At 37.3% G+C, this 25,083-nt stretch overlaps 1 protein-coding gene and 1 non-coding gene across 4 annotated transcripts in view; one reads left to right on the top strand and one right to left on the bottom strand.

Moving 5' to 3' along the window:
- The window catches only part of UBR3 (ubiquitin protein ligase E3 component n-recognin 3), a 229,729-nt gene that overhangs the window by 111,070 nt on the left and 93,576 nt on the right, over positions 1 to 25,083 (bottom strand). For all 3 annotated transcript variants that reach the window (XM_061184691.1, XM_061184709.1, XM_061184700.1), the window contains exons 12-19: positions 18,317 to 18,382; positions 18,135 to 18,224; positions 16,858 to 16,986; positions 16,042 to 16,094; positions 15,808 to 15,941; positions 15,397 to 15,482; positions 13,902 to 14,043; positions 10,886 to 10,982 (exon numbers count right to left, since the gene is read on the bottom strand). In XM_061184691.1, coding sequence (XP_061040674.1) covers positions 10,886 to 10,982; positions 13,902 to 14,043; positions 15,397 to 15,482; positions 15,808 to 15,941; positions 16,042 to 16,094; positions 16,858 to 16,986; positions 18,135 to 18,224; positions 18,317 to 18,382 — 797 coding nt within the window. The remainder of the gene's footprint in view (positions 1 to 10,885; positions 10,983 to 13,901; positions 14,044 to 15,396; positions 15,483 to 15,807; positions 15,942 to 16,041; positions 16,095 to 16,857; positions 16,987 to 18,134; positions 18,225 to 18,316; positions 18,383 to 25,083) is intronic.
- TRNAW-CCA (transfer RNA tryptophan (anticodon CCA)) lies at positions 22,516 to 22,588 on the top strand. The gene has a single exon. It is a non-coding gene; the product is annotated as a tRNA-Trp (tRNA).

The raw sequence follows: 25,083 nt of genomic DNA, 5'->3' as shown, positions 1-25,083 counted from the left end.
TAAGATTCCTGGGGCACCACCCTGTTACCTCACCACCAACCAACCAGAAGAAAGTCACACACCCTACAGCCCTCGCCCCAAATTTTGCCTATAAAAACTTCTCCCTGAAAACCATGGGGGAATTTGGGGTTTTTTACAGCACAAGCCACCTGTTCTCCTTGCTTAGCCCTGCAATAAACCTTTCTCTGTTAAAAAAAAAAAAAAAAAATTACCATCTACATACCAGAGAAATGAATTGCATCTATGATTCAAGAAGAGGATGCCATTAAGTTTGCTTAAAAAAAAAAACTGGTTTCTATATAATACTATAGTGGCTACATATAAGCATAATTTTCAAAGCAATCCCAATAGCCTATGATTAAATGTTTCAATTATTCTATTTCATTTGGCATAGAAAAGCAATTTTTAGTTTTTATTTTATTTCTTTGTTTGCTTTAAGTACTAGGCCCCTAAATATGCAGCACCTAGATTAATAAAGTGTTCTGAAATAAAGGTTATATATTTGTTCAAGGCAGCAGGTAATACATCATTCTGACTGCTCTTTTCAAAATAATTAATGAAATAATGCAAATGAAAAGCTACATGACAACAAAAAAAAATTTTAAGTGACTCAAACCAACACTTAATTATTGACTAGCTTGAGACAAAAATGACATATATAAACTCATACATCATACTTTAAAACATGGGCCAGCAGCCATTAACCTTCAAGATGGGAGATGGGAAGCAACAGAAATATCAGAAATTACAGTTCAAAAAAATTTGCTTTCCAGCTGAATTTAAAGTAACCACTATATAAAAATCACATTTGTCTTTTGGAAATGGTCTAGACAATAGTTCCAACACTGCCATTAACAAACGTATTTCACTGAACTTCTCTGGACCACAATGTCCTCATATGTAAAATATAACACTGAATTGAATGGATGGTTTTCCAACTGTTGGTTTGTTTTTGCTCTTGTTGTTTTTTGTGTTTGTTTTTCTCATTTTAAAAGCTGAATTGCCCATTAAGGGGTATTTGGAAGGGAGTGAGGAAAACGGGATGAGCCACCTCCACTCTCTTAGGCCTTCTGTTGCTGTTGCCCAACCCCCTCTTCCAGTGATGGCTCCCAAGACATTTCTACAGAAGCTGGAGAGAAGATCTTGAAGGGCTTTTCCAGCAATAAGATCCTAAAATTATGAAGGTCTGAACATCACACAAAGAAAATGGCTTATCTTCACTTAAACTCTCAGCACAAAAAAAATTTAAGAAACTTACTTTTCATTCATTTAGCAATTACTGATTATCTACAAAGTGCCCTGCATCAAGGTAGATTCTAAAGACACGATAGCGGGACTTCCCTGGTGGCGAAGTGATTAAGAATCCGCCTGCCAAAGCAGGGGACACGGGTTTGAGCCCTAGTCCGGGAAGATCCCACATGCTATGGAGAAACTAAGCCCATGCGCCACAACTACTGAGCCTATGCTCTAGAGCCCATGAGCCACAACTACTGAGGCCATGTGTCACAACTACTGAAGCCCGGGCACCTAGAGTGCACGCTCCGCAAAAAGAGAAGCCACTGCAATAAGAAGCCTGTGCACTGCAACGAAGAGTAGCCCCCACTCGCCACAACAAGAAAAAACCCACACGCAGCAACAAAGACCCAGCACAGCCTAAATAAATAAATAAATAAATAAATAGAGAGGGGCCTTCAAGATGGCGGAGGAGTAAGACATGGAGATCACCTTCCTCCCCACAAACACATCAGAAATACATCTACACGTGGAACAACTCCTACAGAACACCTACTGAATGCTGGCAGAAGACCTCAGACTTCCCCAAAGGCAAGAAACTCCCCACATACCTGGGTAGGGCAAAAGAGAAAAGAAAAAACAGAGACAAAAGAATAGGGATGGGACCTGCATCTAGGGAAGGGAGCTGTGAAGGAGGAAAAGCTTCCACACACTAGGAAGCTCCTTCACTGGCAGAGACGGGGGGGTGGACAGGGGGGAAGCTTCAGAGCCACGGAGGAGAGTGCAATAACAGAGGTAAAGAGGGCAAAGCGGAGAGATTCCCGCACAGGGGATCGGTGCCAACCAGCACTCACCAGCCTGAGAGGCTGGTCTGCTCACCAGCCGGGACGGGTTGGGGGCTGGGAGTTGAGGCTCCTGCTTCGGAGGTCAGATCCCAGGGAGAGGACTGGGGTTGGCTGCGTGAACACAGCCTGAAAGGGGCTAGTGCGCCACAGCTGGCCGGGAGGGAGTCCGGGAAAAAGTCTGGACCTGCCTAAGAGGCAAGAGACCATTATTTTGGGGTGCACGAGGAGAGGGGATTCAGAGCACCGCCTAAATGACCTCCAGAGACGGGCGCAAGCTGCGGCTATCGGCGTGGACACCAGAGACGGGCATGAAACGCTAAGGCTGCTGCTGTAGCCACCAAGAAGCCTGAGGGCAAGCACAGGTCACTAACCACAACTCCCCTCCCGGGAGCCTGTGCAGCCTGCCACTGCCAGGGTCCCGAGATCCAGGGACAACTTCTCCGGGAGAACACACCGTGTGCCTCAGGCTGTTGTAACATCACGCCAGCCTCTGCCGCTGCAGGCTCATCCCACATTCTGTACCCCTCCCTCCCCCTGGCCTGAGTGAGCCAGAGCCCCCTAATCAGCTGCTACTTCAACCCCATCCTGTCGGGGCGGGGAACAGACACCCTCAGGCAACCTACACGCAGAGACAAGGCCAAATCCAAAGCTGAACCCCAGGAGCAGTGCAAACAAAGAACAGAAAGGGAAATTTCTCCCAGCAGCCTCGGGAGCAGCAGATTAAATCTCCACAATCAACTTCATGTACGCTGTATCTGTGGAATACCTGAATAGACAACGAATCATCCCAAAATTGAGGCGGTAGAATTTGGGAGCAACTGTACACTTGGGGTTTGCTTTCTGCAGCTAATTTGTTTCTGATTTTATGTTTATCTTAATTTAGTATTTAGGGCTTATTATCACTGGTAGATTTGTTTATTGATTTGGTTGCTCTCTTTATTTTATATATATAGATATATATATATTGTTTGCTTTTTCTCTTTTTGTGAGTGTGTATGTGTATGCTTCTTTGTGTGATTTTGTATGTACAGCTTTGCTTTTACCATTTGTCCTAGGGTTCTGTCTGTCCGTTTTTTTTTGTTTCTGTTTTTACTTTTATTTTTTAGTATAGTTTTTAGCGCTTGTTATCATTGGTGGATTTGTTTTTTGGTTTGGTTGCTCTCTTCTTTCTTTCTTTTTCTTTTAAATTACTATTGTCTTTTTTTTATTTTTAATCATATTTTTTTATTTTTTATTTTAATAACTTTACTCTTTTTTCTTTTCTTTCTTTTTTTTCTCCCTTTTCTTCTGAGCCACGTGGCTGACAGGGTCTTGGTGCTCTGGCCGGGTGTCAGGCCTGAGCCTCTGAGGTGAGATAGCCCAGTTCAGGACACTGGACCACCAGAGACCTCCCGGCTCCACGTAAATTCAAATGGAGAAAGCTCTCCCAGAGATCTCCATCTCAACGCTAAGACCCAGCTCCACTTAATGACCAGCAAGCTACAGTGCTGGACACCCTATGCCAAACAACTAGCAAGACAGAAACACAACCCCACCCATCAGCAGAGAGGTTGCCTAAAATCATAATAAGGCCACAGACACCCCAAAACACACCAACAGATGCGGTCCTGCCCACCAGAAAGACAAGATCCAGCCTCATCCACCAGAACACAGGCACCAGTCCCCCCCACCAGGAAGCCTACACAACCCACTGAACCAACCTTAGCCACTGGGGACAGACACCAAAAACAAGGGGAACTACGAACCTGTGGCCTGCAAAAAGGAGACCCCAAACACAGTTAAGTTAAGCAAAATGAGAAGACAGAGAAACACACATCAGATGAAGGAGCAAGGTAAAAACCTACCAGACCAAACGAATGAAGAGGATATAGGCAGTCTACCTGACAAAGAATTCAGAGTAATGATAGTAAAGATGATCCAAAATCTTGGAAATACAATGGAGAAAATACAAGAAACATTTAACAAGGACCTAGAAGAACTAAAGAGCAAACAAACAATGATGAACAACACAATAATTTAAATTAAAAATTCTCTAGAAGGAATCAATAGCAGAATAACTGAGGCAGAGGAATGGATAAGTGACCTGGAAGATAAAATAGTGGAAACAACTACGGCAGAGCAGAATAAAGAAAAAAGAATGAAAAGTATTGAGGACAGTCTCAGAGACCTCTGGGACAACAATAAATGCACCAACATTCGAATTATAGGGGTCCCAGAAGTAGAAGAGAAAAAGAAAGGGACTGAGAAAATATTTGAAGAGTTTACAGTTGAAAACTTCCCTAATATGGTAAAGGAAATAGTCAATCAAGTACAGGAAGCACAGAGAGTCCCATACAGGATAAATCCAAGGAGAAACACACCAAGACACATATTAATCAAACTATCAAAAACTAAATACAAAGAAAAAATACTAAAAGCAGCAAGGGAAAAACAACAAATAACACACAAGGGAATCCCCATAAGGTTAACACCTGATCTTTCCACAGAAATTCTGCAAGCCAGAAGGGAGTGGAAGGACATAATTACAGTGGTGAAAGGGAAGAACCTACAACCAAGATTACTCTACCCAGCAAGGATCTCATTCAGATTCGATGGAGAAATTAAAACCTTTGCAGACAAGCAAAAGCTAAGAGAATTCAGCACCACCAATCCAGTTTTACAACAAATGCTAAAGGAACTTCTCTAGGCAGGAAACACAAGAGAAGGGAAAGACCTACAATAACAAAACCAAAACAATTAAGAAAATGGTAATAGGAACATACATATCGATAACTACCTTAAATGTAAGTGGATTAAATGCTCCCACCAAAAGACACAGACTGGCTGAAGGGATACAAAAACAAGACCCATATATATGCTGTCTACAAGAGACCCACTTCAGACCTAGGGACACATACAGACTGAAAGTGAGGGGATAAAAGAAGATATTCCATGCAAATGGAAATCAAAAGAAAGCTGGAGTAGCAATTCTCATATCAGACAAAATAGACTTTAAAATAAAGACTATTACAAGAGACAAAGAAGGACACTACATAACGATCAAGGGATCAATCCAAGAAGAAGATATAACAATTGTAAATACTTATGCACCCAACATAGGAGCACCTCAATACATAAGGCAAATGCTAACAGCCATAAAAGGGGAAATCGACAGTAACACAAAAATAGGGGACTTTAACACCCCACTTTTACCAATGGACAGATCATCCAAAATGAAAATAAATAAGGAAACATAAGCTTTAAATGATACTTTAAACAAGAGGGACTTAATTGATATTTATAGGACATTCCATCCAAAAACAACACAATACACTTTCTTCTCAAGTGCTCATGGAACATTCTCCAGGATAGACCATATCTTGGGTCATAAATCAAGCCTTGGTAAATTTAAGAAAATTGAAATCGTATCAAGTATCTTATCCGAACACAACACTATGAGACTAGATATCAATTACAGGAAAAAACATGTAAAAAATACAAACACATGGACACTAAACAATACGCTACTATATAACCAAGAGATCACTGAAGAAATCAAAGAGGAAATCAAAAAATACCTAGAAACAAATGACATTGAAAACATGACGACCCAAAACCGATGGGATGGAGCAAAAGCAGTTCTAAGAGGGAAGTTTATAGCAATACAATCCTACCTCAAGAAACAAGAAACATCTCAAATAAACAACCTAAACTTACACCTAAAGCAATTAGAGAAAGAAGAACAAAAAAACCCCAAAGTTAGCAGAAGGAAAGAAATCATAAAGATCAGATCAGAAATCAATGAAAAAGAAATAAAGGAAACAATAGCGAAGACCAATAAAACTAAAAGCTAGTTCTTTGAGAAGAGAAACAAAATTGATAACCCATTAGCCAGACTCATCAAGAAAAAAAGGGAGAAGACTCAATTCAATAGAATTAGAAATGAAAAAGGAGAAGTAACAACTGACACTACAGAAATACAAAGGGTCATGAGACATTACTACAAGCAACTATATGCCAATAAAATGGACAACCTGGAAGAAATGGACAGATTCTTAGAAAAGCACAACCTTCCGAGACTGAACCAGGAAGAAATAGAATATATAAACAGACCAGTCACAAGCACTGAAATTGAAACTGTGATTAAAAATCTTCCAACAAACAAAAGCCCAGGACCAGATGGCTTCACAGGCGAATTCTATCACACATTTAGGGAAGAACTAACACCTATCCTTCTCGAACTCTTCAAAAATACAGCAGAGGGAGGAACACTCCCAAACTCATTCTATGAGGCCACCATCACCCTGATACCAAAACCAGACAAAGATGTCACAAAAAAAGAAAACTACAGGCCAATATCACTGATGAACATAGATGCAAAAATCCTCAACAAAATACTAGCAAACAGAATCCAACAGCACGTTAATAGGATCATACACCATGATCAAGTGGGGTTTATCCCAGGAATGCAAGGATTCTTCAATATACGCAAATCAATCAATGTGATACACCATATTAACAAATTAAAGGAGAAAAACCATATGATCATCTCAATAGATGCAGAAAAAGCTTTTGACAAAATTCAACACCTATTTATGATAAAGGCCCTCCAGAAAGCAGGCAGAGAGGTAACTTACCTCAACGTAATAAAGGCCATATATGACAAACCCACAGCCAACATCATTCTCAATGGTGAAAAACTGAAACCATTTCCACTAAGACCAGGAACAAGACATGGTTGCCCACTCTCACCACTATTATTCAACATAGTTTTGGAAGTTTTAGCCACAGCAATCAGAGAAGAAAAAGAAATAAAAGGAATCTAAATCGGAAAAGAAGAAGTAAAGCTGTCACTGTTTGCAGATGACATGATACTATACATAGAGAATCCTAAAGATGCTACCAGAAAACTACTAGAGCTAATCAATGAATTTGGTAAAGTAGCAGGACACAAAGTTAATGCACAGAAATCTCTGGCATTCCTATACACTAATGATGACAAATCTGAAAGAGAAATTAAGGAAACACTCCCATTTACCACAGCAACAAAAAGAATAAAATACCTAGGAATAAACCTACCTAAGGAGAAAAAAGAACTGTATGCAGAAAACTATAAGACACTGAGGAAAGAAATTAAAGATGATACCAACAGATGGAGAGATATACCATATTCTTGGATTGGAAGAATCAACACTGTGAAAATGACTCTACTATCCAAAGCAATCTACAGATTCAGTGCAATCCCTATCAAACTACCAATGGCATTTTTCACAGAACTAGAACAAAAAATTTCACAATTTGTATGGAAACACAAAAGACCCCGAATAGCCAAAGCAATCTTGAGAAAGAAAAACGGAGCTGGGGGAATCAGGCTGCCAGACTTCAGACTATACTACAAATCTGCAGTAATCAAGACAGTATGGTACTGGCACAAAAAAAGAAATATAGATCAATGGAACAGGATAGAAAGACCAGAGATAAACCCACGCACATATGGTCACCTTATTTTTGATAAAGGAGGCAAGAATGTACAATGGAGAAAAGACAGCCTCTTCAATAAGTGGTGCTGGGAAAACTGGACAGCTACATGTAAAAGAATGAAATTAGAACACTCCCTAACACCATACACAAAAATAAACTCAAAATGGATTAGAGACCTAAATGTAAGGCCAGAGACTATAAAACTCTTAGAGAAAAACATAGAACACTCTATGACATAAATCACAGCAAGCTCCTTCTTGACCCTCCTCCTAGAGCAATGGAAATAAAAACAAAAATAAACAAATGGGACCTAATGAAACTTTTAAGCTTCTGTACAGCAAAAGGAAACCATAAACAAGATCAAAAGACAACCCTCAGAATGGGAGAAAATATTTGCAAACCAAGCAACTGACAAAGGATTAATCTCTAAAATTTACAAGCAGCTCATGCAGCTCAATACCGAAAAAACAAACAACCCAATCCAAAAATGGGCAGAAGACCTAAATAGACATTTCTCCAAAGAAGATAATACAGATTGCCAACAAACACATGAAAGGATGCTCAACATCACTAATCATTAGAGAAATGCAAATCAAAACTACAGTGAGGTATCACCTCACACCAGTCAGAATGGCCATCATCAATAAATCTACAAACAATAAATGCTGGAGAGGGTGTGGAGAAAAGGGAACCCTCTTGCACTGTTGGTGGGAATGTAAATTGATACAGCCACTATGGAAAACAGTATGGAGGGTCCTTAAAAAACTAAAACTAGAACTACCATATGATCCAGCAATCCCACTACTGGGCATATACCCTGAGAAAACCATAATTCAATGAGTCATGTACCACAATGTTCACTGCAGCTCTATTTACAATAGCCAGGACATGGAAGCAACCTAAGTGTACATCGACAGATGAATGGGTAAAGAAGATGTGGCACATATATACAATGGAATATTACTCAGCCATAAAAAGAAACAAAACTGAGTTATTTGTACTGAAGTGGATGGACCTAGACACTATCATACAGAGTGAAGTCAGAAAGAGAAAAACAAATACCGTTTGCTAACACATATATATGGAATCTAAAAAACAAAACAAAAAAACAAACTGGTTCTGAAGAACCTAGGGGGAGGACAGGAATAAAGACGCAGACGTAGAGAATGGACTTGAGGACACAGGGAGGGGGAAGGGTAAGCTGGGACAAAGTGAGAGAGTGGCATCGACATATATACACTACCAAATGTAAAACAGATAGCTAGTGGGAAGCAGCCGCATAGCACAGGGAGATCAGCTCAGTGCTTTGTGTCCACCTAGAGGGGTGGGATAGGGAGGGTGGGAGGGAGACGCAAGAGGGAGGGGATATGGGGATATATGTATATGTATAGCTGATTCACTTTGTTATAAAGCAGAAACACACCATTGTAAAGCAATTATACTCCGTTAAAGATGTTAAAAAATAAAGATTTTTTTAATGCTAAAAATAAAGATACAATAGGTTTAATCTACCTAATTATTTTTCTCTATAATTTTTCAAAATGCCTTTCTATTACCTTCTTGAAATAAAAAAGGATCACACTAAGTAAATCAGTTTTGCCACTTTTGTTCCTTAAAACTAAAAGAAAATGAAAATGACCAACAGCCAATAAGCCCTACACTTTAGGGTTATTTCCCAGTTGTGTTATAATAGGAACTGAAACGGTCAATTATACAGTCATATAAGTGATATCACATAGAGGAAAGACATGTTATATTTCATATACAAAATAAATTTCAAAAAAATTTAAGTTTTAAATAGAAACAAACACATTCTTCATGGATATATTTATCTTAAATATACAAAATATTGTTGGATTAATATAATATTGCACATAAAATTTCAGAGATTAATTTATAAGAAAATGATTTTAATCTGAAGTTAAAGTGTATTTGTTATCTGCTACTATTCTTTTATTTAAATACACATTTCTTTAAACAAAGATTTTTAAACTGCCAAGAAACATTACAGCAATTCAGACCTATTTCTAAGAAACTATAGAGACATTGTACAGGAACTCAAAAGCCAAATGAGGAGAATGAGATTATGAGAAAAAATAGACAGCAAAATAGGAAAGAGGAAAATTTTTAAAAAATAGCTCTACAGATATGGTTTTCACTTTTCAGCATGAACTACTCAAATTTATTTACTCAACAAATATATTCTGAATGCCTATTATGTGCCAGCACTGAGATAGATTCTGAAGATATAAAAGAGACACAGAGACAAAAATGTCTTCCCTCAAGTAACTAAGAGTCTAGTAAAACCCTACAAAGCAAACAGTTACAAAGCTACACAAAAAGCATAAAAAGAGGTTGCTAAGAAAGCAGAGAAAGGAGAATCTCAGACTATTTCCCCACGGGTTTTAGAGAAAGGTAGAGAGAGATGCTGAACTAAGTTTTGTTTTTCGTTTTTGTCTTTCTTGGGGTGGGGTGAGGGGAGGGGAGAATATGCTAAACTTCTACACTATAAACTTTCTTCAGAGGTATCTATGATGGTTCTTAAATTCAGCATATATCTATTACTGCAAAGTCTTGGCAAAAAGAAGTTTCAATTACACCCAATATCTGTATTTACACTTTGATGGTTATATGAACAAATATTTTCTCAAGATCAAAGACATTTATATCATTTTAAACTTGTTTTCAAAACGTTTAACTAAGCACAAATAAACTGAGCACAAATAAAAGGTGATATCCTATAATGTTCAACAATAGATTAACTAATGTTTAAAAATAGGAGGAAATAATACATTAAAAAATAGTCTACGACAATAATATATAAAACTGAATTCTCCATTAAAAAGATATCCTTCAAAATTTTTTGGCAATTATCAACATTTTAACTACTTTGCTAAATATTTACAAATGAAATTCATTTTACTTTGGCTGTTTTCCCAGTTGTCAAGAACACAGCAATATTACCACACTTTTTGTACCTACCCATCATCATCTCTGACATCAGACAATTTTATTCTCTTAACCTGTGCCTCCTCTACTGCTTTAAAAGTAGAACACAAAACCAAGCTTTGAATTGTGCTGGTCAAAGAGCAACTAAATAAGTTTGTTATTTTTTTTACGTTTATTTGTGATGTTTTATAAAATTTATTTTTATCAGATTAATGTCAGGTTTTTGGATCAAGATCTTGAGAACATAAATCTCAACCAGATTATTTTTTAATCTTAAAATATTTTCTCCTCTAAAGATTGAGTATATTTTAATGAGAGCATATCACATTTGTATTATAACTGAAATTTTTCTCTATAAACACAAGATATCCATTATTTTACTAATATAACATACTTACAATGCTGTGTATCTGTCCATTGCAGACTGCACGTCTCTACGGTAAACTGTTCGAAGAATGACCATGACGGGGTCAAACTCGTGATCCCAGACTTCAGCTATTATTCAAAAGAGAGTAGAAACAAAACACTGACTTCTTAGGAATAAAGTCAATCTCTAATGACTAATTACATTTAAGTATATCTTATATTTAAAAGATGGGAAAGTTTAATTTGATTATATATTTGCCTTAATAAGTTTGATGCAATGACTTTTCTAAATCAAAAATCATTATTTCATCATTATAATGTTCTCTTAAGTTCAGCAAGAACTAGTGAGCAAAAAGTTTTATAATGTGATAATGCCTCACCATAAAAGTTTAGCTCACTTTTTTTGGTAAAGTGCCAACAAGAAAGTAAGAAAGACAATGCATTAACATTTTTGAAAGTATTCGAAGATAAAAATGTGAAAGCTAGATTAAAAAATTAATGAGCCATTGATTTTCAAGAGCTTAGTTTATAAACACTTTTTGGTTTATAAAAGATTTTGTTCTTTTGCTATAATTGATAATTGATCTCCTTACCTTCTCCACAATTAGGAACCATTATCCCATGTGTGGTATATGTACAATTGGTGGTACACAAGATGATTTTAAGTATTAAGTGCACAAAGCTTATGTTAATAGCTATATAATTACATTAACGTGTACTAGAAAATTGCACATTGCAAATAAAACCTGTGATCTCACTAATACTAATGCTTAGGATGACGAGAAGTTTAAAAATGTGAATCCATTTAAGAAAACACAGCATACTAAGTATATAATAGTAGAGATGGTATCTGGATGTGATAAAAAATCTAAAACAGGGCCTGAGAGTAATTTTAGAAACCACTGCCTTAAGAGTGTCTCTTCCCTAGATAAAATTTTCTCCCCTCTCATTCTCTCCAGCAGAATTCTTAACATTTGAACCTTAAGCATCTCTCTACACATCTACTATAATTTCAACTTTCTGGCATTAAAAAAAAAATGTTAACAACTGTCCCTATTTCATGTAACAGGCCATCTTAAATTATCATAAGTATGATTTAACATCCTTAAGACAGGCCTTCAAAAAGACATAGAACCTTTGTTATTAATTCTATTATCTGTTTTTGTCAGAATTATAAAACCATTGAAATGGAAGAAAACTTCAGTGATTAACTAACTGGTCCAGGAGGCTTCAGTGTTCCAAGAAGTTGGATTTCAACAGAGATTTACCAGGGGCCACTTTAGGAGCAAGGAAATGGTAAAACAGATGAGAAGCTATGTCCACTAACCACACTCACTTTAACAAGAGTAGGTTTGCTTTTATTGCTTTTGTATAACAGATTCACTTAAGGCTTAGTTCCCCAAAACTAAAGGCTTATCTTAAAGCTTAAAAATCACTCATCTATTCCAACTCACTCATTTTACAAATAAGAAGTCAAATCCAAAGATAAAACACTGACTTTCTCAATATCACACAACTGGCTAATACAACTCAGTACTGCATCTGAATATGACACCCAATTTCTTTTTTTCTTTTTTTTTTTTTAATTTCCACCACCACCTCCCCTTCCTAGCTCTTTTTTGAAAATTTTATTTATTTATTTATTTTTGGCTGTGTTGGGTCTTCGTTTCTGTGGGAGGGCTTTCTCTAGTTGTGGCAAGTGGGGGGCCACTCTTCATCGCGGTGCGCGGGCCTCTCACTGTCGCGGCCTCTCTTGTTGCGGAGCACAGGCTCCAGACGTGCAGGCTCAGTAGTTGTGGCTCACGGGCCCAGTTGCTCTGCGGCATGTGGGATCCTCCCAGACCAGGGCTCGAACCCGTGTCCCCTGCATTGGCAGGCAGATTCTCAACCACTGCGCCACCAGGGAAGCCCGACACCCAATTTCTTGATTCTAATCTTCAAATGTCCAGTGCTCTGTCTCAGTGTCTCAAACTTTATTGTGCATGACAATCATCCTTTAGAGCTTGGTAAAAAAGCAGATTTCCAGAATTAATCCCCAGAGATCTGGATGAGAGCAGATTGGGGTTGAGGCATAGGAACCTGTATTTTAATAAGGACCGCGACTGAGTGACACAGGTTATGCTCACATCACACTTTATTAATAAGCACTGCATTATACAAGAACATCACTCTACTTCTAAGCTCATCTAAATTTTAGATACAAAGTGTTCTCTACAATAAAGAAATATTGTGCTTTTCCTTTAATGGAATACATTCCAACCAGAGACTCTGGATTGTTCTTGCTACCTTTGTGAACTCTCTGAAAAATCACACATGATAAGGTTTATTTTGGTGTGTTTTACCAAACACGGTACATGCTATTTACAACTACAAAGTGGGCATCAGTTTTTCACTTAGACAATGAGTGCTGAGGGGTGCAAGAAGCATGTAACTGCTACTTCCTTCAAAATTTTAACTTAGATTAATGAAAATGTGAAAGAGAAGAAAAGACCATGAATCAGGATTTTCACCTATTTCTGGCTTTTGTCAAGCATGCCATCTACAAATCCAGGGGGAAAACTTTAGAAAACCAACCACTTACGGAAAAGGTTTCTATGTATTTACACAGGTTCAAAATGTATGAGAATGTTATCAGTATTCCACATAGATTTTAACTGTTTCAAGTTAAAATTTGGGTAGTGAGAACTATTTCAAAATCAAATTTAAAGGGCAAATACATTCAGAATGTCTGTAAGTATATATTTTGCTTCATAATTTCTGGTTCATTTACAGTTCATTCACTTACAAAAATAAACTGGAGTTCATATATAAAGTTCCTTTTATAATTCAGAGTCATCTAAGAAGTCTTATTGTAATATAAACCATAGGTTTGTAAATAAATGGAACCAGTATCACTGTACATCATAAAAGACAAACATACATCTATAAGAAAGTTGAGGGGAAAAACCAAAGCTGAACAAATAAAAGGCAAACGTTTTGTTTCAGTATACACAACGAACCTTCAGAAATCTGATATTTGAAAAAACACATTTATGTATATAAACATACCTTTAGGAGTATACATGCCTTGTTGCATAGAACCTCCAGGTTCAAAAACAGGAGCCTTAAAATCAGCTACAGCTGATAAAACTGATTCAAAGCTATAACTTCCTGGAATAATGCCACTTTTGGGATTTGGATTTTCTGGAATATGATGTAAGTGTCAAGAAAAAAATTAATAACTAAAAGCCAGATATTTAATCTTACCAAGGTATTCTAGTTGCTAACTTCCTTTGCTAAAATACGCAGAGTAATTGGCTGTAATACATAAAGTCGGCCACAAGAGGGCTATATAATACAACAGTTCAATAATAACTTTTTATTAACTGTGAATTTTTAAGATAGCTTAATCTAGAAGCCTACTAATAAATTACATGCTGAAGTAGTTCTGAAGTATATTTCCCCCAAAACAAATTAATACAGTTTCAGGAAATAAAAAAAAAAACTTTTAAAATTAATCTCCATTTTCATCCTTTTGCAAATAAAGTTGTATTTTCCCTTAGAAAATCAAACACAGTATACTAAAAATCAGCCCAGATTTTTATAAGCGAAGATTATTTTTCCAAAAACACAAAATGTCATCCTCAAAATACTAAGGAAAAAGATACTAAGCAAATTTTTTAAAAAGAAGAAAACCACAAAGATTCTTTCCTCTTGGTTTCACATTAAAGCTATATAATTCTTCTAAATTCAAAGTTACAGAGAATGCTTTTGCTCTTTTACAGCACTAATACACAGTATATAATGGCTGAATGACATCATCAAACAGTATCAAATTGTTGGCTGCTTAAGAAAATCTTCAAGGTTATTATCAAATAGGCATTTCTAATAGGAGCTATTTCACAAAATTTAGCCAATTATTTCAAACATAATCATAATGTACAAATTAAATTTAGTCCAAAATTCACAAAATAAATTTTATCACAACATGATGATCTTTGTCTAAAATTTTATAAACAATAAATTAAAAAATAATAAAGTGTCCATTGTATGCTCAGTCCTATACAGAGAACCATAAGTTTTTAAAGTTTGTAGACAACAGTCTTTGCCCTTTAAAACCTCTTGGTTTAAAACTGAATTCTAAGAAAAAAATCCTCAGAATGTTTAAAGCTCTGGTAATAATAATTATAAGTATACCTCTAAATTTTAACCATGAATTCCAGCCTGGCTATAGAGATAAAGTAGACCTAGCTGCCTTTCACCAAGTGTCCAGCTCCCTTTCACTACTGCTGTCCTTAAAGGTCAGATCCTGGGGTGCCCAGAGCCACCAGTCCTGATGCCTAACCAAGGTCTAACAAGAGTACCCTGAGAGACGACAGAGACAAAAAAATCTACCAGTGGTCTTGAACACAGAATTGAACAAACAATTGGAGTTTTTCTCCATATTATTTTTCAACTTCAAAAAAAACCATTTTAATCAAAAAGTGATATATCTCTAATCCATAAATATTACTTACAACTTAGATCCTGCAACTAACAGAAAACTAAACTTTTAAAAGGATATGAGGTCCAGCAATGAACTATGTGTTCTGTCATTCATACACAGCTGGGCTACCATCTCTGCTCTGAGAATCTCATCATCAGACATTCCTAAAATTAAAAATAGAATTAATAAATCTGAATATCTATATATTATAAAGAAACAACTTACCACACAATTTATTAAGCGTAAATACAAAAAATGAGATGCTTCCAAAATTAAAGAGCAAAGAATACAATGCCCCAATATAACTGCAGTTTAACTACCCTGATATTTGCAGTTCCCTTAAGGGGTTTTTTAAAGGGTATTCTAAAAGGAGTGTCAACGGTAATACATCCTTTCCTTTTTTTCCATAATCCAGTTACTACCACAAGGAGAGGGGAGGAAAGGGAGGTTAATAGTTAATACCCAAGTATTTGTATTAGTGCTTTTTACCTAAGTGTAAACGAAGACTCAAAAGAATCACAAGAAATGTAAGAGCGCCTTCTAACATGGATCTCTCATGCTCTGCATCAAGTACTGTGTTTTGATGTTGTGAAGCCATTGTCAACAAATCCACTACCTTAAATCTATCAAAAAAATATTTGAGACAGATTTTTTAAAGTTAAAACAAAATTAGTTTAAATTCCAAATACCTCCTAATACCTGTCTTAATAAAATTATGCTTACCTTTCAAAGACAGATGAAATAAAATAATCTGGATCAAGTCTAGATGCACAAACCTTTAAAAGACAAAAAGTAAAACCCACAATCTTTATTTCTCAATATTCAGTTTTACTTCTTTTTTTCTTTTTCCAGCCACGCCACGTGGCTTGCAGGATCTTAGTCCCCCAACCAGGGATTGAACCCGGGCCACACCAGGGAAAGCAGCAAGTCTTAACCACTGGACTGCCAGGGATTTCCCCAGTTTTACTTCTTGGGTTAATCATGTTTTTTATTTTCTGTATCTTCTGATGTTCTGGCATCTAGGGGGGGCCCTACAGACCAGGAGAGAAACTACCCTTCTAAAGGCTAGCTAATTCCAAAAGACAATAAACAGCTTACCTGGGAGCAAGTCTCTCATATGCAAGTCACTCATGTCCTTTATTTAACTCACATACCAAGCCAATATTCCCCCTGGCCCCCTGCCCAGGGCAGGTACCAGATAGCCTTTATGCCCCAGAGCCCACCAAGATTATTCAAACTAGCCAATCCTAAACTACTTCCCCTGCCCTGCCTTGCCGTTCCTATGGAAACCCCAATAAAGCTTCTGGTCTAGGATTTCCCCTCACTCCTTCTGCCTCCTGACCAAAATCTAACGCTTCCCCTCTGGTCCTGCGTAGTGTGGCATGCCTCCTTCCTTTGGAAATTATAAGTAATAAAATTCTTCTTTCAATAGCATTGACCTCTCAATGTCATCATTTAGTCACCTCTATAAATTAAAATCCCACAGGTACAAATGAGATACTTCTAAAGTACAACATCTGCATCATCAAGTTGGCTTACCTGTAATAGGTAAATGTCAGGATCAATCATGGAATTACAGAAATGAGACTGGACATAGGTCATGGCTTGTCCTTTGATTTGCAGACCATTTCTTACCCACATATTGCTATGGATTTCGGCAAGACTTGCCTAGTAAAACAAAAATTAAGTAAGTTGGACAAAGAAGTCATCTAAAGTCAACCTTTATAAAATGTTACAATAAACAATCATTTCAAAATATTTCATAACTTAATCACAGCATAAGCCTGACATTCTGTCCAATGTTTAAGATATTCAATTCAAATATATAATTTTAAATTTTATGATGAGCATTATATTTTATACAGTCCCTTCTTCTGGAGTTTATACATGAGTCAGTTTTCCATGATGACTCCTGGATATATTTATAACAATATTCACTGAAATCTTTAATGAGGAATCACTGACGATTGCATTTAACTTTTTCCTCTTCAAAAAAAAAAAAAAAAAACATACATAATGCTTAAAGAAACACAGGAATAAGCATCAAACAAGCTAACTGTTCACTGTTCAACATCAATGAATATAATCTATGTCTTTAATTCACCCTAACTCAACCTTCAATCTAGTCATTTTCTAAAATTTGGCAAGAGCAGATCAGATTAGAATAAATTTTCTTACTATATTAATATTTAATTCTTCATGTATTTATGTCCTATATCAACTAAAACTAAGCACAGTCATAACTTCATCTCTTATTTGTTCCTAACTCCCAGAGGTAAAGTTCAATAATGATTAACAAATCTAAAATTTCCAGGAAAAATAAACTGAAGTGCAAATCCCTCTAATGTATATAAAAGGTGGTCCACAAAATCACAGTGTTAGAAATGAAATAAACCACAGTGCATATGTAGGCTAATTCTTCTCTCTTTTCTCTCCTCTCACTTTATAGATGGGGAAACTAAGAATCAAGTAGGTGAATCACTCCAAACAACGTAGATAATAAAATAGTGGTGGCACCAAGGCTAGAATTTGTTGGGTCTCCTGACTCCCAAAACAGTGTTGTAGTATGTTAAACGCCCCCATAAGTAAATATAGTGAAAAGAATTCCTGGGGAAATTATAACTAAATGTAAATCTCATTTAAAAACAAAAAACAAAAAAAACCCAAATATAATCTGGCAAAAATACAAAAACTAAATTTTTTTTAAAATTTCAAACATTTTGGCTATAATAACAATGATAAAGGCATACAAATAAAATAAAGGAAGAATCACTTAACCAAGGAATTCAAAACCTTTTAAAAGCCTGAAAACATACCTGAATTTGGAGTGGATGAATCATTAGTTTCATTAACATTTCCTGATCTGGTAAAACAGAATCCAAATCTAGTTCTTGACATTTCACAGCCTAAAAATTATGATAAAAAATGTTACTAATTCAATACGTATTTCCCAATATTCAAAAAACAAACAAACAGAGTTGTTTAATGACACTCTTACCTTACTCAAAAACATAGCATAATAACGATGTAGTGGCAGATGAAAAGTGACTTGGTTAGGTGCTGGCTGGAAATAAACAAACAAAATCCACAAGTCAAAGAATCCTTTACCGAATTCACAGAAGGTTTTAAAATGCTAAAACCACACTTTCACCTTGATTTATTCCCCTATACTTTCTAATCAAAAAGTACAATTTTAGAAGTTATAGCTTAAAAACCCACTGTAGATAAAATTATTCCATTTTAAATGTAAGTTCCTTAAAGGCAGAAACTGTATACTCCTCAACGTTGAATCCTCTGAAGCATCTAGCACAGAACAAGGGATGGAATAGATTTCCCTTTATAGTAGGCCATTTGGGAATCTTCAAATGCGTGCATACCAAACATGACGATAGTAACAAGAACAATAATTACAGCTAACATTCACTGAGCACTTACTATGTGCCGGTCACTGTGCTAATAAGCACTTTATTCAGATTTAATTTAATCCTAGGAGAACCCAATGGGGTAGAAACTGAATATTCCATTTTATAAATAGGGAAATTCAAGTTTAAAAAACTTAAGTAACTTCCTAAAGTTAACAAGTAGTGAACTGAAAAGCTAGCCTGAACTCCGCTGTTATATTCAGAACGGTAAGAGGCTCTGACTACAGCCCTAAACTGAGGTGCAGTTAAAAGGCTTACCTAGTTGGGTGAGATGCTCCCCATATCAGTGGTGAACACACAGTTTCTATAGGAAAGCTTAGTACAGTATACATCAAAGACCTTTGGTATCCTTGTGAATATTATAAAAATTGTATTTTAAATCTGTGACTCCCATGGGTCACGCTATCACTACAGGGAAAAAGTACAACACAGTTGTCCTTCTCAAACAGACAAGAAAAATTAAAAGGTATTATTTGTTTTTAATGCTTCTGTAAGTTTTTAGTAAAGTTTTCTCCTGTTAAAAAGTTTTACCCAAAACACTCAAATACCAGTATAGAGTTATAAAGATGTGCAATATGTCCCCATCCCTGAAACAGTCTTTTCCAAAACCTATATGAGGAAAAGATCTTCCTCAACATGTGAATAAATGTCTAAAGAAAGTTGTTCTAATAAATAAACATTTGGCTTCCATAAAAAGGAAGGAATTTCTGACACATGCTGCAATATGGATGAACCTTCAAGACATTATGCTAAGTGAAATAAGCCAGTCACAAAAATAGATATACTGTATGATTCCACTTATATGAGGTACTTACAGTACCTTATAGAGACACGAAGTATAATGATGGTTGTCAGAGGCTGGGAGGAAGGGAAAATGGGGAGTTTATTGGGTATAGAGTTTCAGTTTTGCAAAACAAAAAGTTCTGGAGGTTGGGTGCACAACAATGTGAATACACGACTGAACTGTATACTTTAAAAAAGGTTAGTAAGATGGTAAATTTTATTTTATGTGCATTTTACCACAATCAAAAATAAAAATAAAACAAGTTTGCCCTCCCTTACTATAATCATTTTAGTAACATAAACTATACTAACTAGCTGAATCAGAATCTCCTGCCATTTCCTTCGAAGGCAGGCATCAAGAACAGTGGTTAAGAGCAGACTCTTAAAAGCTGGATTTGCAGGAGTTCAAATCCTGATTCTGCCACCTACAGCTGTAAAACTGTGAGCAAGTTACTTAACTTCTCTGTGTCTAAGTTGCCTGACCTGTAAAGTGGAGATAATAAGCAGTTGGATGGCTGTGAGGATCAAGTAAGAGAACATAGTACCCAACACACATTTCTATTAATTACTGAGCCATAGACTCTATCTTGTCTTTTAAGGCTTGAGCATATGCTAAACACACATTCTACTACAGTGTTATATTCCATAATCCCCTCCTGTCCAACGTCACAAATTAGTCACTTGAAAAACTCTTCTTCCACTCCTTCCATATATACTGAGGTGGTCCTCAGATTCCATTCTTAGCTTTCTACTCTTCTCATTCTAGGTGACTTTATCCAGTTCATAGCTTCAATTGCCAACCCAAGATGACTCCCAAATCTCAGCAGAAATCTCACTCCTGAACTCCAAACCCTACATTCAAGTGTTTACTGAATATCAACACTTAATATCCCGTGGGGACCACAAATACACTGTGTCCAAACCAAACTCAGCATCTTTGCCCTAAAACTCAATCCTCCTCAATGTTTCTTCTCCAAATTCCCAGTAATACAAATCTGAAATGTACACTCCTTCCTTCTCTCAAACCTCCTACCTTTCATAAGGCACCAAAGTGTGTCTGATTTTCTAAATACCTCTTAACTTCACTTCCTCCTCTCTTTCCATACTGCCCCTAACTAACCTTAGCTCAGGCCCTCAACATTTAGTGCCTAGATTTCAGTGCTAGGCTTTGCTTTTATTCTTACCCTCTGTAAGAAACTTTCTGTGGTATCTGCCTAGCTCACAACCTTCCCCATCTTCTCAGAATGTCCCTTCCTACACCACCTTCCAAATACACACACACAGGGACTGGAGCCTGACAGTCAAGTTATAGTAGCCACATCTGACTGGATCAGGGCAGTAGATACCTAACCCATCGTGGGCAATGAGGTTCTCTCTTCACTTGAAAATTGAACTAGATTTAAAGACATCTGCAGAGAGTCTTGGAGTATGGCTGAAACTGCAATATTAGGCAACTGTAGTAAGGTAATATTTAACCACATAGGCAAAAAAGCACAGAAAACCAATCTACAGAAAGGGAAGAAAAAATGAGGCAGAAAGGCCAAAGCAAAAGCAAGAGACAGGAGTTCCTGTTCAGCTTTCCACTCAGTTCCTGAAGTCCAGGTGCCATAAGATCCCTGAAAGACCTCTCTGTACTCATAATAAATTATTCCTCCTTTAAATTAGGCTGCCTCAAAAATGTTTTTTTCCTTGTATTCAAAAGAACCTTAATTAGTACATCTATTTAAACCTTGATATACTGCCAGGAGGTGGTCTTACCAAAACATTAATTTAACCTTGTACTTCTCCATTCATCATCTTTTAATGGCTCCCTATAGTTTTAACTTCCTTTAACCTTCTGACTCTTGAGAGACAGGGCTTACCTCTCCAGCCTCATCTCCTGTCATATAAACTCATGCACCATAGGTAGTGCCTTCGTATATGCCTTTCCCTCTGCCTCAAATACTATACATCCTTGCTCCCACTGGATTAACATACCTTTAAGACTTTGCTGAAGTGACAGTTCTGCTAGGAAGCTTTTCCTGAGTCCCTCAGGGTAAATCAGATGCTCCACTCTATTCTCCTCCATAGCACCTTGGTCACAACTTTACAGAAGCCCTCTGATCAAATTAGCCATTTATTTGTCTTCCATTTCCTTAAATTAGGCACCGTTTCATCACTGTATCCCCAGTGTTTAGAACATAGTAAACATTCAATAAATATTTGCTGGATGAACACATGTTCTACTTCCATCTTATAAGAGACGACTCTAATCAAACCACTCTGCTATATACTCATAAATGTTGCTCTGCTACATACTTATAAATGATATTCAGTATTTGAGGATTCTTAAATGGCCTGTACTTTGGGAAAATTTATTCCATCCTGTCTTTCTAAGTGACTGTTTGATTTGGCTTAATCCAGTTCAAAAAAATATTATTTGCTTATTCTGTGCTGGATTACTGCAATAACTTCTGACCTCCACTCTCAAGGCTGAAAGAAGAACAAATATTTATCACACATGAAGTATGTGCCTCTTAGTCAATCCTCATTGGCTAATATTATTATCTTGAATAAATAGATGAGGAGATGGACTCGGCAATGCTTTAAAAAAAAAAACAAAAACTGTCCAAGACCAAGATCACATAGTGTCCACTCAGGTATGCCTGACTCTAAAGCTCCTTCCACTGCCAAAGCCAGTACAGCTGAAATACGAACAGACGAGAAGTTGAGAGACGTGGGATCTGGACCCAGAAATACCAGGAGTTTGCTATACAACTAGAGGCAAGTCATTTAATATCTCTGCATCTCCATTTTACATCTGAAAAAAAGGGAGTGATAATATCATCTTCCCCACTTCGCAGGGTTGTTTTGAGAAACAAATATATCAAAGCACTTTAAGAAAGAAGAAACTTTTAAACATCGTAGAAGATATATTGGTTGATTCCTTAAATTCTATACTTATTTTCTTTTCTATTAAAAATCTATATAAATTTTTGCAACATTCGGGACTTCCCTGGTGGTCCAGTGGTTAAGACTCCATGCTCCCAATGCAGGGGGCCCAGGTTCGATCCCTGGCCAGGGAACTAGATCCCACATGCCGCAACTAAAGATCCCACATGTCGCAACGAAGATCCCACATGCTGCAACTAAGACCCAGCGCAGCCAAATAAATAAATAAATATTTTTAAAAAATTTTTTTACAACATTCAATATCTTCCTAAAATATTTCTGTGTAAAAAACAAATATACTGGGGCTTCCCTGGTGGCACAGTGGTTAAGAATCTGCCTGCCAATGCAGAGGACACGGGTTCAAGCCCTGGCCCGGTAAGATCCCACATGCCGTGGAGCAACTAAGCCCGTGCGCCACAACTACTGAGCCTGCGTTCTAGAGCCCACGAGCCACAACTACTGAGCCCACACACCACAACTATTGAAGCCCGTGCACCTAGAGCCCGTGCTCCGCAATGAGAGAAGCCACCGCAATGAGAAGCCCGTGCAACACAACGAAGAGTAGCCCCCGCTCCCCACAACCAGAGAAAGCCTGCGCGCAGCAACGAAGACCCAACACAGCCAAAAATAAATAAATTAATTAATTAATTAAAAAATACATGTGTGTGTATATATATACACACATACACACACACACACTATTTCCTTGAATTCAGTTGCTCTGTATACCATACTTGATTCTGACTATCCGTAAATCCACCCCAAGTTCAACCGTGGATTAATTTCATGTCAAATACTACCTAACCCTCTGTGTGTAATAATAATTTCCCCCTAGTTCAATCTTCCTGTTGTCTTAGTGATGCCACCATTTCAACAATAATTCCTAAAGTTTCAAATACTAATGAGAATTGGATTGAGAGAAGCGCCAGCTGAAGCCCCAGCTGACGGACTAATCCTCGACGGGGTGAAGAAATAGTGAATCAGGTTAAAAGCAGGATGGAGCTCTGTGGAGAACAAAGAATGTTTTCTTTAAAGACTGACTCATTACCATTTATATAAACAAAGCTTAAGCTTAAGTACCAACATTTAGACAAGATAAGAATCGGTGATTCGGTGAAGGCAGAATCAGAATCCAAATGGACAAAATGGCCAGGTTGAAGGCTAAAGGCAGGCACAAATATTGGAGGAGGAGTCATCAGGGATGGAAGATAAATTAGTTTGAGGCAGGAAGGATGAGAGTTAAAGACAGTAGGAGGCTCTTCCCTTCATAAATAATTCAGTCCTAAAGCCACTGGTGGGGGAGGTGTTAAGAGGCGAAATAAACCAAAATAGGCATCTATAGGTGAGGAGCCTGAAAAGGGATATCAGAGCCCAGGGTGAGGAGGACAACTGTGTGTGCGCTGGGGCGGGGTGGGGGGAAATGTCAGTGGTTTTCCAGGGTGAAGAGTATCTACACAGAAGTGGGGTATGGCCTGGCATACGGAGTCAGGGCATCCACACAGCGGGGCAGCCCAGTATACTATGTCAGAGCCAATCAGGGTGAGGAGAGTGGGGACTGACCAGAGATGAGAAACCAGAACCTGACAGAGGTAAAGAGGGCAATGACACAGGGCGCCAGCCTGGAATAAGGAATCAAAATTCAAGCAAGGTGAGGAGATTATCCACAGGTGGAAAGGACCCAGTATGGGGCATCAAAGCAAAGCAGGATGAGGAGGGCAGCCAGAATGAAGAAATGCCTGGTGTGGGAATTCAAAGCACACACAGGGCGAGAAGGATTCTTCACGGAAGGGTAGTCCAAGGTGCGGAGTTGGAGTCCAAGTGGGATGAGGAGGGTGTCCATATGTAGGGCAGGGTGGGGGACAGAATGCAGGGAGAAGAGGGCATCCATGTAGGGAAAAGGGAGGTAACTGATATGAGAAATTGGTTCTATATAAGAGGATTGGTCAAAGAAATAAATATATTAAGGATAATGGAAGCCAGGTTTCTCACTGTTAGAGAAAACTAGAATTAAGTCCTGTGCTATACTGGAATTTAAAGTATCAGCTTGAACTCACAGCTTTCAATACATATAATAGAGAAATAAATATAGATGCAGATATGTACATGTATATACATAAATGCATACATATATTCTGAACCTCTGTTCACTGAGAAGGCCTGGGAGCAGTTAATACCTCGATAGCAGTGAGCACACCAAGCATCCAGATCTTGCTTTCTCAATACTGTTCTCTACTAAAAGTAACAAAAGATCCTTAAAAAAATGACTGATTCCAGGGGTGGAAGAGGGAAAATATAAGGTGAGCCTGAAACATCTTGTTGAGCCACTAAGAATAGAAGTGCTCAAAGAATAACGGGACAAGGCAAAAGGACACAGAAACCTGCTTGAAGGGGCTCTCACTGGCCACATCTGAAACAATTTGAGCATCAAGTAATAGTAGTATTGGATTATAACCCAGTGAATAAAAGAAACTATGAATCTCCACAGAAAAGAATTAGTGAATGAACTAAAAATTAGATGAGAAAACAGATGTATTTAAATAGCTTTAAAGCACGTCCTCACAAAATACTTTATTAATTACGATGAGAAAAAGGGTAACTTTATGGTGAAGAAGCCTGGCCGGTACCACCC

This window comes from Eubalaena glacialis, chromosome 1, assembly GCF_028564815.1.
Source record: "Eubalaena glacialis isolate mEubGla1 chromosome 1, mEubGla1.1.hap2.+ XY, whole genome shotgun sequence".
NCBI classification, from domain to species: domain Eukaryota; kingdom Metazoa; phylum Chordata; class Mammalia; order Artiodactyla; family Balaenidae; genus Eubalaena; species Eubalaena glacialis.
Note: the sequence above shows the minus strand (reverse complement) of the source record. Positions and strands in the feature narration are given on the sequence as shown.